Source organism: Salmo salar, chromosome 24 (assembly GCF_965601325.2).
Source record: "Salmo salar chromosome 24, fSalSal1, whole genome shotgun sequence".
Classification (NCBI taxonomy): domain Eukaryota; kingdom Metazoa; phylum Chordata; class Actinopteri; order Salmoniformes; family Salmonidae; genus Salmo; species Salmo salar.
Window position 1 is genome coordinate 22,645,753 of NC_138314.1, and position 18,017 is coordinate 22,663,769.

General features: G+C 42.7%; 1 protein-coding gene across 2 annotated transcripts in view; it reads left to right on the forward strand.

Annotated features, from left to right (window-relative positions):
- The window catches only part of LOC106585561 (dedicator of cytokinesis protein 5), a 59,179-nt gene that overhangs the window by 31,397 nt on the left and 9,765 nt on the right, over nucleotides 1-18,017 (forward strand). For both annotated transcript variants that reach the window (XM_014171918.3, XM_014171917.3), the window contains exons 32-39: nucleotides 61-215; nucleotides 359-444; nucleotides 563-719; nucleotides 968-1,008; nucleotides 1,091-1,181; nucleotides 1,316-1,435; nucleotides 12,436-12,525; nucleotides 14,289-14,393. In XM_014171918.3, the coding sequence (XP_014027393.1) occupies nucleotides 61-215; nucleotides 359-444; nucleotides 563-719; nucleotides 968-1,008; nucleotides 1,091-1,181; nucleotides 1,316-1,435; nucleotides 12,436-12,525; nucleotides 14,289-14,393 (845 nt within the window). The remainder of the gene's footprint in view (nucleotides 1-60; nucleotides 216-358; nucleotides 445-562; nucleotides 720-967; nucleotides 1,009-1,090; nucleotides 1,182-1,315; nucleotides 1,436-12,435; nucleotides 12,526-14,288; nucleotides 14,394-18,017) is intronic.

Genomic DNA, 18,017 nt, shown 5'->3' on the forward strand with positions numbered 1-18,017 from the left:
CCTTTTAAATGAACCCTGTGTAACATTTGCTTCTAACGGCATCCTGTGTGTATCCCTCAGGCCCCCACAAGATGAAGTTCATCCCTGCCATGGTGGGGCCCATCCTGGAGGCTACCCTGGTGCCTGAGCCAGAGCTTAGGAAAGCCACCATCCCCATCTTCTTTGACATGATGCAGTGTGAGCACAACTTCACTCCCAGCCGTACCTTTGACATGGTGAGATAGCTGCCCACAGTAGTGTTGCCTGTCTGGCTTTACAGTATAACTGTACAAATAGAGTTTCCCAGCTTTATTTGGCTGAACTGATCCTTGCATTGGCATGTGTGATGTGTTTTTAATATGTCTGCCTGTAAATGCAGTTTGAGAATGAACTGATCACCAAGTTGGATCAGGAAGTAGAGGGAGGCCGTGGGGATGAACAGTACAAAATCCTGCTGGAGAAAACGTAAGCACCCTGCCAATCAGAGGCTGATGCCTTTTTCTTATTCTTATTACCTCATGGTTTCATATTCAAGACCTAAATAAGGGCTATTTATCTATATTGCATTGTTGGTATTGTGTAGGCTACTGGAGCACTGCCGGAGGCACAGATACCTGTCTCAGTCAGGGGAGGAGCTGGCTCTGCTGCTCAGCAGTCTGCTGGAGAAGCTACTGGCATACCGCACCATCACACATGACGAGAGCCCTGAGCTCCGCATGAGCTGCACCGTCAACGTCCTGGTACGCCCTTACAGTACCCAACTAAGATGCAGAGGGGAGCTCACCAGGCACTATCTAATCCATTGGACTGGTTTATGTGGAACTCACAATATAGTCTGAACGATTGAGCCACATTCACCACCTCAGAGGAGGAGTATATGAAGATGTTATGTTTCTACATTGAACCAATTCATTTTTTACTAAATGTTATCATCAAACATTTGAACCAAACCTGAGTTTTTCCACTGTTTTTATTTTGGTTGTGACAGAATTTCTATAAAGAGAAGAAACGGGAAGACATTTACATACGGTGAGACAGTTGGATAAATGAATAGTCTTCTTTGCATCCTATTTTGTTAGATATCACTCTAAAATACTGAATTCGTCCTCAGGTATCTGTACAAGCTGAGGGATTTACACCTTGTCTGTGAGAACTACACAGAGGCAGCCTACACCCTGTTACTTCATGCCGAACTCCTTGAGGTCTCACTCAACATTCAATTCGACTTTCAATAAAAACATCAGTCTTTGGAATATTTCCCTAAAATTACAATTAACATACTATAACATACATTACTAGAAAACTAAATGCAATTTGTGTATTGTGTCCACCTCAGTGGTCTGACAAGCCCTGTGCACCTCATCTGATCCCCGGTGATGGCCAACATGTCTGGACCCAGCAGGAGCTCAAAGAGAGGCTCTTCCAGGAGATAATCTGTTACCTGGACAAGGGCAAAGTGAGTTCCCACCCTCATCCTCACTACAGTTACCCTGTTAGGAACCCTGATCTTCAGATAAAGTTCAATATATTGGCTCCCTTGCACTTTGCAATGGAGCAGAATGTTCTGTTTTCTCTTTTCAAAACTGGTTGAATGGCTATTTTTACCCTGTAGGCACCCGCAATTTACCACAGGTAGGATCATTGCTGAGAATCATCAAGGCCATTTTTGACTTTGAAGTGAAAAATCTCATTTTCAGTTTAGATTTATTTTGGGGTGCAGTTGTAAATCAAACAAATACACGTGTGAACACCATCAGTTTTTTCAATTTCAATTTATTTGAGAAGAAATAGTGAATTGTGCAAGAGTGCCAATATATTTGACCGCATCTGTAGGGTTAGAGCTCCTATGCTACTTACCCCTGAACATACCACAAGAGCTACTGTCAGAGATATTTGTGTCAGTTGAATTTGCAACAAATAATCTGATGGCCATATTCAATCAAACATGGTTACCAGATTTACAGATTACTACTGTTCACCACAGTACAGGGCCATGCCATACCTTTTGGGGGGCATGTGCTCAAAGAATTCCAGCAACCGTGGTCACAAACGTCAATTCAACGTCTATTCCATGTTGGTTCAATGTAATTTCATTGAAATGACGTGGAAACAACATTGATTCAACCACAGTGTGAGCAATGCAAAACTATTTTGAATTGGAATAAAAACTGCACTTATTAACAATGAACAACACAATTCCAGTCAAAATAGAAGATTGTAAGAAATACTGTAGCCACCTTTACTATAATGAACAAGAATATGAAAAAAATATGAATGCAACATGTAAAGTGATCCCAAAAATGTTGCTTATGCACAAAAAGCTTATTTCTCTCAAATGTTATGCACAAATTTGTTTACATCCCTGTTAGGGAACATTTCTCCTATGTCAAGATAATCCATCCACCTGACAGGTGTGCCATATCAAGAAGCTGATTAAACAGCATGATCATTACACAGGTGCACGGGAACAATACAAGGCCACTCTAAAATGTGCAGTTTTGTCACACAACACAATGCCACAGATACTTCAAGTTTTGAGGGAGCGTGCAATTGGCATGCTGACTGCAGGAAAGTCCACCAGAGCTGTTGCCAGATCATTTAATGTTAATTTCTCTACCATAAGCCACCTCCACCATTGTTTTATAGATTTTGGCAGTACTTCCAACCGGCCTCACAACCGCAGACCATGTGTATGGCGTCGTGTGTGTGAGCGAGTTTCTGATGTCAACGTTGTGAACAGAGTGCCCCATGGTGGGGTTATGGTATGGGCAGGCATAAGCTACCGATTTATAAACACAATTGCATTTTTTCGATGGCAAATTGAATGCACAAAAATACCTTGATGAAATCCTGAAGCCCATTGTTTGAAGGTATTTTTATTTAACCTTTATTTAACTAGGGAAGTCAGTCAAGAACAAATTCTTATTTACAATGACGGCCTACCCCGGCCAATCCCTAACCCGGACGATGCTGGGCCAATTGTGAGCCTCCCTATGGGACTCCCAATCACGGCCGGTTGTGATACAGCCTGGAATCGGGTCTGTAGTGACGCCTCTAGCACTGAGATGCAGTGCCTTAAACCGCTGCGCCACTCGGGAGCCTGGTGACCAACAGATATATATATCATACCCAGTCATGTAAAATCCATAGATTAGGGCCTGATGAATTTATTTCAATTGACTGATTTCCTCATATGAACTGTAACTCAGTAAAATCTTTGAAATTGTTGCATGTTGGGTTTATATTTTATTCAGTACACAGTACCAGTAAAAAGTTTGGACACACCTACTCATTCAAGGGTTTTTCTTTATTTTTACAATTTTCTACATTGTAGAATAATAGTGTAGACATCAAAACTATGAAATAACACATATGGAATCTTGTAGTCACCAATTCTATTTTAAACAAATCAAAATATATGATATATATTCTTCAAAGTAGCAACCCTTGAAGACAGCTTTGCACACTCTTGGCACCTGGAATGTTTTCCAACAGTCTTGAAGGATTTCCCACATATGCTGAGCACTTGTTGGCTGCTTTTCCTTCACTCTGCGGTCCAACTCATCCCAATCCATCGCAATTGGGTTGAAGTCGGATGATTGTGAAGGCCAGGTCATCTGATGCAGCGCTCCATCACTCTCCTTCTTGGTCAAATAGCCCTTACATAGCCTGGAGGTGTGTTTTGGGTAATTTTCCTGTTGAAAAACAAATTATAGTCCCACTAAGCGCAAACCAGATGGGATGGCGTATCGCTGCAGAATGCTGTGGTAGCCATGCTTGTTAAGTGTGCCTTGAATTCTAAATAAATCACAGACAGTGTCACCAGCAAAGCACACCCACACCATCACACCTCCTCCTCCATGCCTCACGTTGGGAACCACACATGCGGAGATCATCCATTCACCTGCTCTGCGTTTCACAAAGACACGGCAGTTGGAACCACAAATCTCACATTTGGACTCATCAGACCAAAGGACAGATTTCCACCAGTCTAATGTCCATTGATCGTGTTTCTTGGCCCAAGCATGTCTCTTCTTATTATTGGTGTCCTTTAGTGGTGGTGTCTTTGCAGCAATTTGACCATGAAGGCCTGATTCACGCAGTCTCCTCTGAACAGTTGATGTTGAGATGTGTATGTTACTTGAACTCTGTGAAGCATTTATTTTGCCTGCAATTTCTGAGGCTGGTAACTAATGAACGTATCCTCTGCAGCAGAGGTAACTCTGGGTCTTCCTTTCCTGTGGCAGTCCTCATGAGAGCCAGTTTCATCATAGCGCTTGATGGTTTTTGCGACTTGAAGAAACTTTCAACGTTTTTGAAATTTTCCGGATTGACTGACAAAACTTGCAACCCCCCGCACACACACATGCATGTGCGCACACGCAAACATGCACACACAATCGATGCGCAAAAATGGCCTGTCATTGCATCCATAAACGGTGATGTATTTTTTCCAAACGAAAGATAGGCTACAGAAATAACTCCCATTTTACACCTGCATTTGGAGCTGAAAATCATTCATGTTAGCAGCCAATATCAAGTAGGTATATATCATGTCACTTTTCTGGAGTCCAGAGCAAGCAAAATCATACAGCCTACTTGTAGTGGAGGTTGCAGGATCAGATGGAAAAGCTGTCTGCACCGTGCCATCAATTACAAGGGCAGCCTGCCTGCAGAGTGCGCGTTGCCAACCAGATAGGCCAGTTCTTCCTTAAACATATCATAATACTTTGGGCAGAATATGTTACATCTTCATCCCACAATTTTGAAGACAGTGCGATGTTATAGCTGCTTATCTTTAGACTGCCAGTATCCACCCAAACTAGACCTATCTGAAATATGAAAATGATTCATCAAAATCGCCAGATAGCCTATTGTACTGGCAGAGATGAGTCAGTAGTAGATTGATAAACTGCATTTTATATAGATGATGAACGTAGGCCTACTCTGTTTTTGCCATGCAAAACTGGAGGAAATTAAACAAGTTCTTTCTGGTCACTAATCTGGATATGCGCACCCACCTTTGCGCGCCAATGCTAATGACTGGTCATTGGTCAGCAATCAAGACACCAACTTTTTGGTTTTGAAGCATAAATGGCACGGCTTGCAAACTATCACGGATTACAAAGGGAAGGACAGCCGCGAACTGTCCAATGACGCGAGCCTACCAGACAAGCTAAATACCTCCTATACTCGCTTCAAGGCAAGAACATTGAACATGCATGAGAGCACCAACTGTTCCGGATGACTGTGTGATCATCCTCTCCATAACGAATGTGATTAAGACCTTTAAACAGGTTAACATTGACAAGGCCACAGGGCCAGTCGAAGTACCAGGACGCATACTCAGAGCATGCGCTGACCAGCTGGCAAGTGTCTTCACTGACATTTTCAACCTCTCCCTGACCCAGTCTGTAAATACCTACATGTTTCAAGCAGACCACCATAGTCCCTGTGCCCAAGAATGCCAAGGTAACCTGTCTAAATGCCTATCGCCCCATAGCACTCACATCTGTAGCCATGAAATGCTTTCAAAGGCTGGTCATAACTCACATCAACACCTGGATGCTGTTCATTGAGTACAGCTCAGCGTTCAACACCATTGTGCCCTCCAAGATCATCACTAAGCTAAGGACCCTGGGATTAAACACCTCCCTGTGCAACTGAATCCTGGACTTCCTGATGGGCCGCCCCCAGGTGATGAGAGTAGGCAACAACACATCTGCCATGGGGGCCCCTCAGGGGTGCGTGCTTAGTCCCTTCCTGTTCACCCATGACTCCAACACCATCATTAAGTTTGCAGACGACATGACGATGGTAAGCATGATCACCGATGATGATGAGACAGCCTACAGGGAGGAGTTCAGAGACCTGGCCCCTTAGGAGGCTGAAAATATTTGGCATGGGCCCTCAGATCTCCAAAGGTTATACAGCTGCACCATTGAGAGCATCTTGACTGACTGCATCACCACTTGGTGTGACAACTGCTTAGCATCCCACTGCAAGGCATTACAGAAGGTAGTGCATACGCCCTAGTACATCACTGGGGCCGAGCTCTTCTATACCAGGCGGTGTCAGAGGATGGCCCTAAAAATGGTCAAAGACTCCAGCCTCCCAAGTTATAGACTGTTCTCTCTGCTACCGCACTGAAATCGGTAGCGGAGCGCCAAGTCTGCGACCAAAAGGCTCCTGAACAGCTTTTACCCCCAAGCCATAAGACAGCTGAACAGCTAATCAAATTGCTACAGCTTCATTAAATAGTGCAAGTAGCTGGAAGCTTCATTAAAAGTACCAAAACCCCCGTTGTCAACATTAACAGTGAAGAGGCGACTCCGGGATGCTGGCCTTCTAGGCAGAGTTCCTCTGTCCAGTGTCGGTGTTCTTTTGCCCATCTTAATCTTTTCTTTTTATTGGCCAGTCTGAGATATGGCTTTTTCTTTGCAACTCTGCCTAGAAGGCCAGCATCCCGGCGTCACCTCTTCACTGTTGACGTTGAGACTGGTGTTTTGTGGGTACTATTTAATGAAGCTGCCAGTTGAGGACTTGTGAGGCGTCTGTTTCTCAAACTAGACACTCTAATGTACTTGTCCTCTTGCTCAGTTGTGCACCGGGGCCTCCCACTCCTCTTTTTATTCTGGTTAGAGCCAGTTTGCACTGTCCTGTGAAGGGAGTAGTACACAGCATTGTAGAGATCTTCAGTTTCTTAGCAATTTCTCGCATGGAAGAGCCTTCATTTCTCAGAACAAGAATAGACTGACAAGTTTCAGAAGAAAGTTATTTGTTTCTGGCCGTTTTGAGCCTGTAATCGAACCCACAAATGCTGATGCTCCAGATACTCAACTAGTCTAAAGAAGGCCAGTTTTCAGCTGTGCTAAAGGGTTTTCTAATGATCAATTAGCCTTTTAAAATTATAAACTTGGATTAGCTAACCCAACATGCCATTGGAACACAGGAGTGATGGTTGCTGAGGAACATCCGGTGCCGACAGAGATGGCCGACCCGCTTCGCGTTCCTAGGAAACTATGCAGTATTTAGTTTTTTTATGTGTTACTTCTTACATTGTTACCCCAGGAAATATTAGGTTTTATTACATACAGTCGGGAGGAACTATTGGATATAAGAGCAACGTTAATTCACCAACATTACGACCAGGAATACGACTTTCCCGAAGCGGACCCTCTGTTTGGTCCACCACCCAGGACAATGGATCGGATCCCAGCCAGTGACCCAAAACAACGGCACCGCAGAAGGGGCAGACGGAGCGGTCTTCTGGTCAGGCTCCGTAGACGGGCACATCGCGCACCGCTCCCGAGCATACTACTCGACAATGTCCAGTCTCTTGACAACAAGGCAGACGAAATCCGAGCAAGGGTTGCCTTCCAGAGAGACATCAGAGATTGCAACATTCTTTGTTTCACGGAAACATGGCTCACTCGGGATACGTCATCAGACTCAGTACAGCCACCTGGCTTCTTCACGCATCGCGCCGACAGAAACAAACATCTCTCTGGTAAGAAGTAGGGCGGGGGTGTATGCCTTATGATTAACGAGACGTGGTGTGATCATAACAACATACAGGAACTCAAGTCCTTTTCTTCACCTGACCTAGAATTCCTTACAATCAAATGCCGAACGCATTATCTACCAAGAGAATTCTCTTCGATCATAATCACAATCGTATATATCCCACCCCAATCAGACACATCGATGGCCCTGAAAGAACTTCATTTGACTCTATGTAAACTGGAAACCACATATCCTGAGGCTGCATTTATTGTAGCTGGGGATTTTAACAAGGCTAATCTGAAAACAAGGCTCCCTAAATCTTATCAGCATATCGAATGCGCAACCCGGGCTGGCAAAACCCTTGATCATTGTTATTCTAACATCATCGACGCATATAAAGCCCTCCCCCGTCCTCCTTTCGGAGAATCTGACCACGACTCCATTTTGTTGCTCCCAGCCTATAGACAGAAACTAAAACAGGAAGCGCCCGTGCTCAGGTCTGTTCAACGCTGGTCCGACCAATCGGATTCCACGCTTCAAGATTGCTTCGATCACGTGGATTGGGATATGTTCCGCATAGCGTCGGACAATAACATTGATGAATATGCTGATTCGGTGAGCAAGTTTATTAGCAAGTGCATCGGTGATGTTGTACCCACAGCGTCTATTAAAACATTCCCCAACCAGAAACCGTGGATTGATGGCAGCATTCGCGCAAAACTGAAAGCGCGAACCACTGCTTTTAATCAGGGCAAGGTGACCGGAAACATGACCAAATACAAACAGTGTAGCTATTCCCTCCGCAAGGCAATCAAACAAGCTAAACGTCAGTATAGAGACAAAGTAGAGTAGCAATTCAACAGACAGGAGAGGTATGTGGCAGGGTCTACAGTCAATCACGGACTACAATAGGAAAACCAGCCCCTTTGCGGACCACAATGTCTTGCTCCCAGACAAACTAAACAACTTGTTTGCTGGCTTTGAGGACAACACAGTGCCACTGACACGGCCCGCTACCAAAACCTGCGGGCTCTCCTTCACCGCAGCCAACGTGAGTAAAACATTTAAATGTGTTAACCTCTTGGGGCTAGGTGGGACGCTAGCGTGCCACCCGTGGTGCACTCCATCAACAGCAGGTGCATTTCAAGAGCGGCAAATTTGAATCCAAATAAATGTCAAAATTCAAATTTTTCAAAAATACAACTATTTTACACCATTTGAAAGATAAACATCTCCTTAATCTAACCACGTTTTACGATTTCAAAAAGGTTTTACGGCGAAAGCATAAATTTAGAGTATGTTAGGACAGTACATTTACAAGAGTTGTGTGTAATGTTTTGTCAAGTCAAAGACAGGGTCACCAAAACCATAAAACCAGCTAAAATGATGCACTAACCTTTTACAATCTCCATCAGATGACACTCCTAGGACATTATGTTAGACAATGCATGCATTTTTAGTTCTATCAAGTTCATATTTATATCCAAAAACAGCGTTTTACTATTGCATTGATGTTGAGGAAATCGTTTCCCTCCAATAACCGGCAGTCAAGTCAGCGTCACAAATTAAATAATTAAAATTAGAAAACATTGGTAAAATATTATATTGTCATTTAAAGAATTATAGATTTACATCTCTTGAACTCAATCAACTTGCCAGATTTAAAAATAACCTTACTGGGAAATCACACTTTGCAATAATCTGAGCACTGCGCCCAGAAAAATACGCGTTGCGATACAGACTAGACGTCATGTTGGGGAGATCTAAAATCGAAAATACTATGTAAATAATCCATTACCTTTGATTCTCTTCATCAGATGTCACTTCCAGGTATCACAGGTCCATAACGAATGTAGTTTTGTTCAAAAAAGCTCATCATTTATGTCCAAAAATCTCCGTCTCGTTAGCACATGATGTAAGCCAGCCGGACTTCTCGTCATGAACGAGGGGAAAAAATATATTTCCGTTCGTTCAAACATGTCAAACGTTGTATAGCATAAATCATTAGGGCCTTTTTTAACCAGAACATGAATAATATTCAAGGTGGACGAATGCATACTCTTTTATAACGTATTGGAACGAGGGTACCCAACATGAACTCGCGCGCCAGGTGTCTAATGGGACATCATCGTTCCATGGCTCTTGTTCGGTCAGATCTCCCTCCAGAAGACTCAAAACACTTTGTAAAGGCTGGTGACATCTAGTGGAAGCAATAGGAAGTGCCAAAATATTCCTAAGCCCCTGTGTTTTTCAATGGGATAGGTTTAAAGTCAATACAACACATCAGGTATCCACTTCCTGTCAGAAAATGTCTCAGGGTTTTGCCTGCCAAATGAGTTCTGTTATACTCACAGACACCATTCAAACAGTTTTAGAAACTTTAGAGTGTTTTCTATCCATATATAATAAGTATATGCATATTCCAGTTACTGGGTAGGATTAGTAACCAGATTAAATCGGGTACATTTTTTTTATCCAGACGTGCAAATGCTGCCCCCTAGACCCAACAGGTTAACCCTCGCAAGGCTGCCGGCACAGACGGCATCCCCAGCCGCATTCTCAGAGCATGCGCAGACCAGCTGGCTGGTGTGTTTACGGACATATTCAATCAATCCCTATCCCAGTCTGCTGTTCCCACATGCTTCAAGAGGGCCACCATTGTTCCTGTTCCCAAGAAAGCGAAGGTAACTGAGCTAAATGACTATCGCCCCGTAGCACTCACTTCCGTCTTCATGAAGTGCTTTGAGAGACTAGTCAAGGACCATATCACCTCCACCCTACCTGACACCCTAGACCCACTCCAATTTGCTTACCGCCCCAATAGGTCCACAGACGACGCAATCGCAATCACACTGCACACTGCCCTAACCCATCTGGACAAGAGGAATACCTATGTAAGAATGCTGTTCATCGACTACAGCTCAGCATTTAACACCATAGAACTCTCCAAACTCGTCATTAAGCTCAAGACCCTTGGTCTCGACCCCGCCCTGTGCCTATGGGTCCTGGACTTCCTGACGTGCCGCCCCCAGGTGGTGAGGGTAGGTAACAACATCTCCACCCCGCTGATCCTCACCACTGGGGCCCCACAAGGGTGCGTTCTCAGCCCTCTCCCTGTTCACCCATGACTGCATGGCCATGCACGCCTCCATCTCAATCATCAAGTTTGCAGACGACACTACAGTGGTAGGCTTGATTACCAACAACGACGAGACTGCCTACAGGGAGGAGGTGAGGGCCCTCAGAGTGTGTTGTCAAGAAAATAACCTCACACTCAATGTCAACAAAACAAAGGAGATGATCGTGGACTTCAGGAAACAGCAGAGGGAGCAGCCTCCTATCCACATTGATGGGACAGTAGTGGAGAAGGTGGAACGTTTTAAGTTCCTCGGCGTACAAATCACGGACAAACTGAAATGGTCCACCCACACAGACAGCGTGGTGAAGAAGGCGCAGCAGCGCCTCTTCAACCTCAGGAGGCTGAAGAAATTCGGCTTGTCACCAAAAACACTCACAAACTTTTACAGATGCACAATCAAGAGCATCCTATCGGGCTGTATCACTGCCTGTTACGGCAACTGCTCCGCCCACAACCGTAAGGCTCTCCAGAGGTTAGTGAGGTCTGCACAACGCATCACCGGGGGCAAACTACCTGCCCTCAAGGACACCTACACCACCCGATGTCACAGGAAGGCCAAAAAGATCGTCAAGGACAACAACTACCCGAGCCACTGCCTGTTCACCCCGCTATCATCCAGAAGGCGAGGTCAGTACAGGTGCATCAAAGCGGGGACCGAGAGACTGAAAAACAGCTTCTATCTCAAGGCCATCAGACTGTTAAACAGACATCACTAACATTGAGTGGCTGCTGCCAACATACTGACTCATCTCTAGCCACTTTAATCATGAAAAAATTTATGTAATAAATGTATCACTAGCCACTTTAAACAATGCCACTTTATATAATGTTTACATACCCTACATTACTCATCTCATACGTATATACTGTACCATCTACTGTATCTTGCCTATGCCGTTCCACCATCGCTCATTCATATATTTTTATGTACATATTTCTTATTCATTCCTTTACACTTGTGTGTATAAGGTAGTTGTTGTGAAATTGTTAGGTTAGATTACTTGTTAGATATTACTGCATGGTCAGAACTAGAAGCACAACCATTTCGCTACACTCACATTAACATCTGCTAACCATATGTATGTGACAAATAAAATTTGATTTGATTTGATTTTCTGATCATGGGCCTCTGTACGCCTATGTAGATATTCCATAAAAAAATCTGCCGTTTCCAGCTGCAATAGTCATTTACAACATTAACAATGTCTACACTGTATATCTGATCAATTTGATGTTATTTTAATGGACAAAAAATGTGCTTTTCTTTCAAAAACAAGGACATTTCTAAGTGACCCCAAACTTTTAAACGGTAGTGTATATGTACATATTACCTCAATTACCTCAACTACCTCGTACCCCTGCACATTGAGTCGGTACCGGTACTCCTTGTATCCTCGTTGTTGCTATTTTATTGTGTTTCTATTTCCTGATTTTCTTATTTGCAAATTTTTCTTTTTGACTTGGCATTGTTGGGAAAGGGCCTGTTGTATTCGGCGCATGTGACAAATAAAATGTTATTTAACGACTATTGGCAGTGGGTTCAGAACAACAACGACAAAATGGTGAGGAAATTATACCTCCACTGAAAAGGGCCCTTTGGACACTGGAATGGCAAATGGGCATGTACTCTGCACAGGTAGATGCCTATCGGTGCACGTGTCTACCACAGTACATCACCCCTGAAACCTGCTGTCTGGGTTTGATTGAATAGAGGTGTTAGTGAGGGACAGATGGTGATGTCTAGACCATGTTCACATCTCATGTTCATCTTTAATTCATTTTTTTACTAACTGCTGCATGTGTCTGTTCAGATGTGGGAGAAAGCCATTGAGATGGGTAAACAGCTGGCAAAGATGCACGAGAACCAGATGTTTGACTTCATGGAGATTAGCCAACTGCTGGTAAGACGATTTATCTTCTGCTATCGTGCTTTAGTCTGAGATTTATTCAAAATATTGTCACTACTGATTATAGATGTTTCTTTAAAAACATGCAAAGTAAAACTAAAAAGTATTATCCTCTTAGTTTCTTCATGGTAAAAAAGGCTTCACCAACATCGCAAGAGAGGGATTGTCAATAACCCACTACCAATTTAGTGTGAGGCCTTTTCAATAGGACCAGGTCCAATGCTATACTGTTATGCTTTTCAGTGTTCACAAAGGCTAGGAGTTAATTAGATACAGTGCCTTCAGAAAGTATTCACACCCCTTGAATTTTTCCCAAATCTGTTGTGTTGCAGTCTGAATTTAAAATGGTGTCACTGGCCTACACACAATACCCGATAATGTCAAAGTGGAATTATGTTTTTAGATTATTATTTGTATTAATTAAAAATGAAAAGTGGAAATGTCTTGAGTCAATAAGTATTCAACCCATTGTTATGCAGGCCTAAATACATTCAGGAGTAAAAATGTGCTTAACAAGTCACATAATACATGTCATGGACTCACTTTGTGCAATAATAGTATTTAACATGATTTTTGAATGATTACCTCCATCCATACAATTATCTGTAAGGTCCCTCAATCGAGTAGTGAATTTCCAGCACAGATTCAACCACAAAGACCAGGGAGGTCTTTGGGTAAAAATTAGATGGGTAAAACATTTCAAAAGCAGACATTGAATATCCCTATGAGCATGGTGAAGTTATTAATTACACTTTGGATGATGCATCAATATACCCAGTCACTACAAAGATGCATACGTCCTTCCTAACTCAGTATCCAGAGAGGCCAAGTTACAGTTTTGACTTAAATCGTCTTGAAAATCAATGAGAAAACTTGAAAATGGCTGTCTAGCAATGATCAACAACCAACTTGACAGAGCTTAAAGAATTATTTTAAGAATGTGCAAATATTGTACAATCCAGGTGTGCAAAGCTCTTAGAGACTTACCCAGAAAGACTCACAGTTGTAAACACTGCCAAAGGTTATTCTAACATGTATTGACTCATGGGGTGTGAATACTTATATAAATGAGATATTTCTGTACTTAATTTTCAAGTAATTTGCACAACAAAAAAAAATTAAAACGTTTTCACTTTTTCATTTTGGGGTATTGTGTGTAGATGTGTGAGAAAATAAATATATTTATTCCATTTTGAATTCAGGCTGTAACACAACAAAATGTGGAATAAATCAAATGGGTATGAATACTTTCTGAAGGCACTATACAATGCGAATGAATTGTTCAAGATACATTGTCAAAGGCTAGGATAACCATGTCTTGTCTAAGACAGAAGGTCATTTCAGCTAGCCCAATCCAAATAACAGTAATAGTTGAAGAAAAAAACTATTCATTACATCAGAAAACAGAAGTTGAGGAAATGGGGAAGAGATAAGAGTTACTGCCAACAGTCTCACCCATGCACTGCCGGTTGACATAATGGCATCTGCCGTTAGGAAGTAATAGTGAATGAATTATGAAGTGATACTCTATTTAATGTCATGTATTTGTAAATACTGTGTCATTATGGTATTCAACCGTTCTTTGCTGCAGTGGAGTGGTACAAAAACTGTGTTCTGTCACACTGTGCCAGACAATCTATGTTCATTATGGATCCTGAAATTTCACACTGAACCATGTTTGTGTTTGTTTTTTGTATGTTGTATGTTGTCTGTGTTCCTGATTGTGGCTTTGTTACTCTCTCTGCTGTCATCCACAGAAACAGCAAGCCCAGTTCTATGAGAATATAATGCATGCCATGCGGCCTCAGCCAGAATACTTTGCTGTGGGATACTATGGCCTTGGATTCCCCACTTTCCTCAGAGTGAGATTATTAACTATTTTCCTAAATTCAGCCTATATAGCACATTTCAAGGTCTGTCTTATTCACCAGAGATTATGTGTTAATGTGCCTTTTATGAATTTTACTTATGGCACGCTCTATCAAATTAAATGATAGTCAATTGTTTAAAAAAATGTTTCACAATGCATAATGCTGGCTATACTAGTTATCAGTTCCATAAAGCAGTAGGTGATTCTATGGTTTGAATACCTTCCATAATCTTGTCAGGTTCTTGTCAGAATGTGTTCTTAACTGACGTGCCTAGTTAAATAAGGGTTAAATAAAAAATCAAGGACAGAATTGCTTTGATTTGGCATAACATCAATATTTCTACACTGCAGTGGCACATTCTTGTATACCACAGTTCATCTTTAATTTAAGATTTGACATCTTCTGTAGCATATAGTTCAATAACAACATCATAATAATTCATTAATAATTAATCAAATAAAATCAAATACAATTTTATTGGTCACATACACATGGTTAGCAGATGTTAATGCGAGTGTAGCGAAATGATTGTGCTTCTAGTTCCGACCATGCAGTAATATCTAACAAGTAATCTAACAATTTCAGAACAGCTACCTTATGCACACAAGTGTAAAGGAATGAATAAGAATATGTACATATAAATATATGGATGAGCGATGGCCGAACGGCATAGCCAGGATGCAGTAGATGGTATAGAGTACAGTATATACGTATGAGATGAGAAATGTAGGGTAAGTAAACATTATATAAAGTGGCATTGTTTAAAGTGACTAGTGATACATTTATTACATCCAATTTTTAATTATTAAAGTGGCTAGAGATTTGAGTCAGTATGTTGGCAGCAGCCACTCAATGTTAGTGATGTCTGTTTAACAGTCTGATGGCCTTGAGATAGAAGCTGTTTTTCAGTCTCTCGGTCCCCGCTTTGATGCACCTGTACTGACCTCGCCTTCTGGATGATAGCGGGGTGAACAGGCAGTGGCTCGGGTGGTTGTCCTTGACGATCTTTTTGGCCTTCCTGTGACATTGGGTGGTGTAGTGTCTTGGAGGGCAGGTAGTTTGCCCCGGTGATACGTTATGCAGACCTCACTAACCTCTGGAGAGCCTTACGGTTGTGGGCGGAGCAGTTGCCGTACCAGGCGGTGATACAGCCCGACAGGATGCTCTCGATTGTGCATCTGTAAAAGTTTGTGAGTGTTTTTGGTGACAAGCCAAATGTCTTCAGCCTCCTGAGGTTGAAGAGGCGCTGTTGCGCCTTCTTCACCACACTGTCTGTTTAGGAGGACCCTTTCAGTTTGTCTGTGATGTGTACGCCGAGGAACTTAAAACGTTCCACCTTCTCCACTACTGTCCCATCAATGTGGATAGGAGGCTGCTCCCTCTGCTGTTTCCTGAAGTCCACGATCATCTCCTTTGTTTTGTTGACGTTGAGTGTGAGGTTGTTTTCCTGACAACACACTCTGAGGGCCCTCTCCTCCTCCCTGTAGGCCGTCTCGTCGTTGTTGGTAATCAAGCCTACCACTGTAGTGTCGTCTGCAAACTTGATGATTGAGTTGGAGGCGTGCATGGCCCCGCAGTCATGGGTGAACAGGGAGTACAGGAGAGGGCTGAGAACGCACCTTTGTGGGGCCCCAGTGTTGAGGATCAGCGGGGTGAAGATGTTGTTTCCTACCCTCATCACCTGGGGGCGGCCCGTCAGGAAGTCTAGGACCCAGTTGCACAGGGCGGGGTCGAGACCCTGACGAGTTTGGAGGGCACTATGGTGTTACATGCTGAGCTGTAGTCGATGAACAGCATTCTTACATAGGTATTCCTCTTGTCCAGATGGGTTAGGGCAGTGTGATTGCGATTGCGTCATCTGTGGACCTATTGGGGCGGTAAGCAAATTGGAGTGGGTCTAGGGTGTCAGGTATGGTGGAGGTGATATGATCCTTGACTAGTCTCTCAAAGCACTTCATCAGCATTCTTACATAGGTATTCCTCTTGTCCAGATGGGTTAGGGCAGTGTGATTGTGATTGCGTCTTCTGTGAACCTATTGGGGCGGTAAGCAAATTGGAGTGGGTCTAGGGTGTCAGTTATGGTGGAGTTGATATGATCCTTGACTAGTCTCTCAAAGCACTTCATGATGATGGAAGTGAGTGCTACGGGGCGATAGTTGTTTAGCTCAGTTACTTTAGCTTTCTTGGGAACAGGAACAATAGTGGCCGTCTTGAAGCATGTGGGAACAGCAGACTGGAATAGGGATTGATTGAATATGTCCGTAAACACACCAGCCAGCTGGTCTGCGCATGCTCTGAGGACGCGGCTAGGGATGCCGTCTGGGCCGGCAGCCTTGCGAGGGTTAACACGTTTAAATGTTTTACTCACGTTGGCTGTGGTGAAGGAAAGTCCGCAGGTTTTGGTAGCTGGCCGTGTCGGTGGTACTGTATTGTCCTCAAAGCGAGCGAAGAAGTTGTTTAGTTTGTCTGGGAGCAAGACATCGGGGTCCGCGATGGGGCTGGTTTTCTTTTTGTAGTCCGTGATTGACTGTAGACCCTGCCACATTAAATCATATAAATCATATCATTCATATTTATTTGGCTACCATATACAGTGCCTTCAGAAAGTATTCACACCCTCATACTTTTTCCACATTTTGTTGTTACAGCCCAAATATTTGTGTCACTGATCTACACACAATAATACCCCATCATGTCAAAGTGGAATTTTTTTTGTAGACATTTTTTGAAATTATAAAAAAATTTATGCTGAAATGTCTTGAGTTAATAAGTATTCAACCCCTTTGTTATGGCAGGCCTAAATAAGTTCAGCAGTAAAACTGTGCTTAAGAAATCATGGACTCATTCTGTGTTCAATAATAGTGGTTAATATTTATTTTTTATGACTCACTGTACCCCACACATACAATTATATATAAGGTCCATCAATCGAATAGTGAATTTCAAGCACAGATTCACGCACAAAAACCAGGGAGGTTTTCAGATGCCTCGCAAAGAAGGGCACTGATTGTAGGTGTATTTTAAAAAAAGACGCTGAATATCCCTTTGAGCATAATTAAGTTAATAATTCTGCTTTGGATGGTGTTTCAATACACACAGTCACTACAAAGATACAGTAGTTCTTCCTAACTAAGAGGAAGGAAACTGCTCAGGGATTTCACCGTTGAAACAGTTACATTGTTTAATGGTGGTGATATGAGAACAGGATGGATCGACAACATTGTAGTTACTCTACAATACTAACTTAAATGACAGAGTGAAAGAAGGAAGCCTGTACAGAATACAAATATTCCAAAACATGCATCCTGTTTTCAATAAGGCACCAAATTAAAACTGTAAAAATTGGGCAATGAAATTAACTTTATGTCCTGAATACAAAGTGTTATGTTTGGGGCAAATCCACAGCACATCACTGAGTAACACTGTTCATATTTTCAAGCATGGTGGTGGCTGCATCATGTTATGGGGATGCTTGTCATTGGGAAGGATTAGGGAGTTTTTTAAGATAAAAATAAATTGAATCGAGCTAAGCACAGGCAAAATCCTAGAGGAAAATCTGGTTCAGTCTGCTTCCCAACAGACACTGGGAGATGAATTCACCTTTCAGCAGGACAA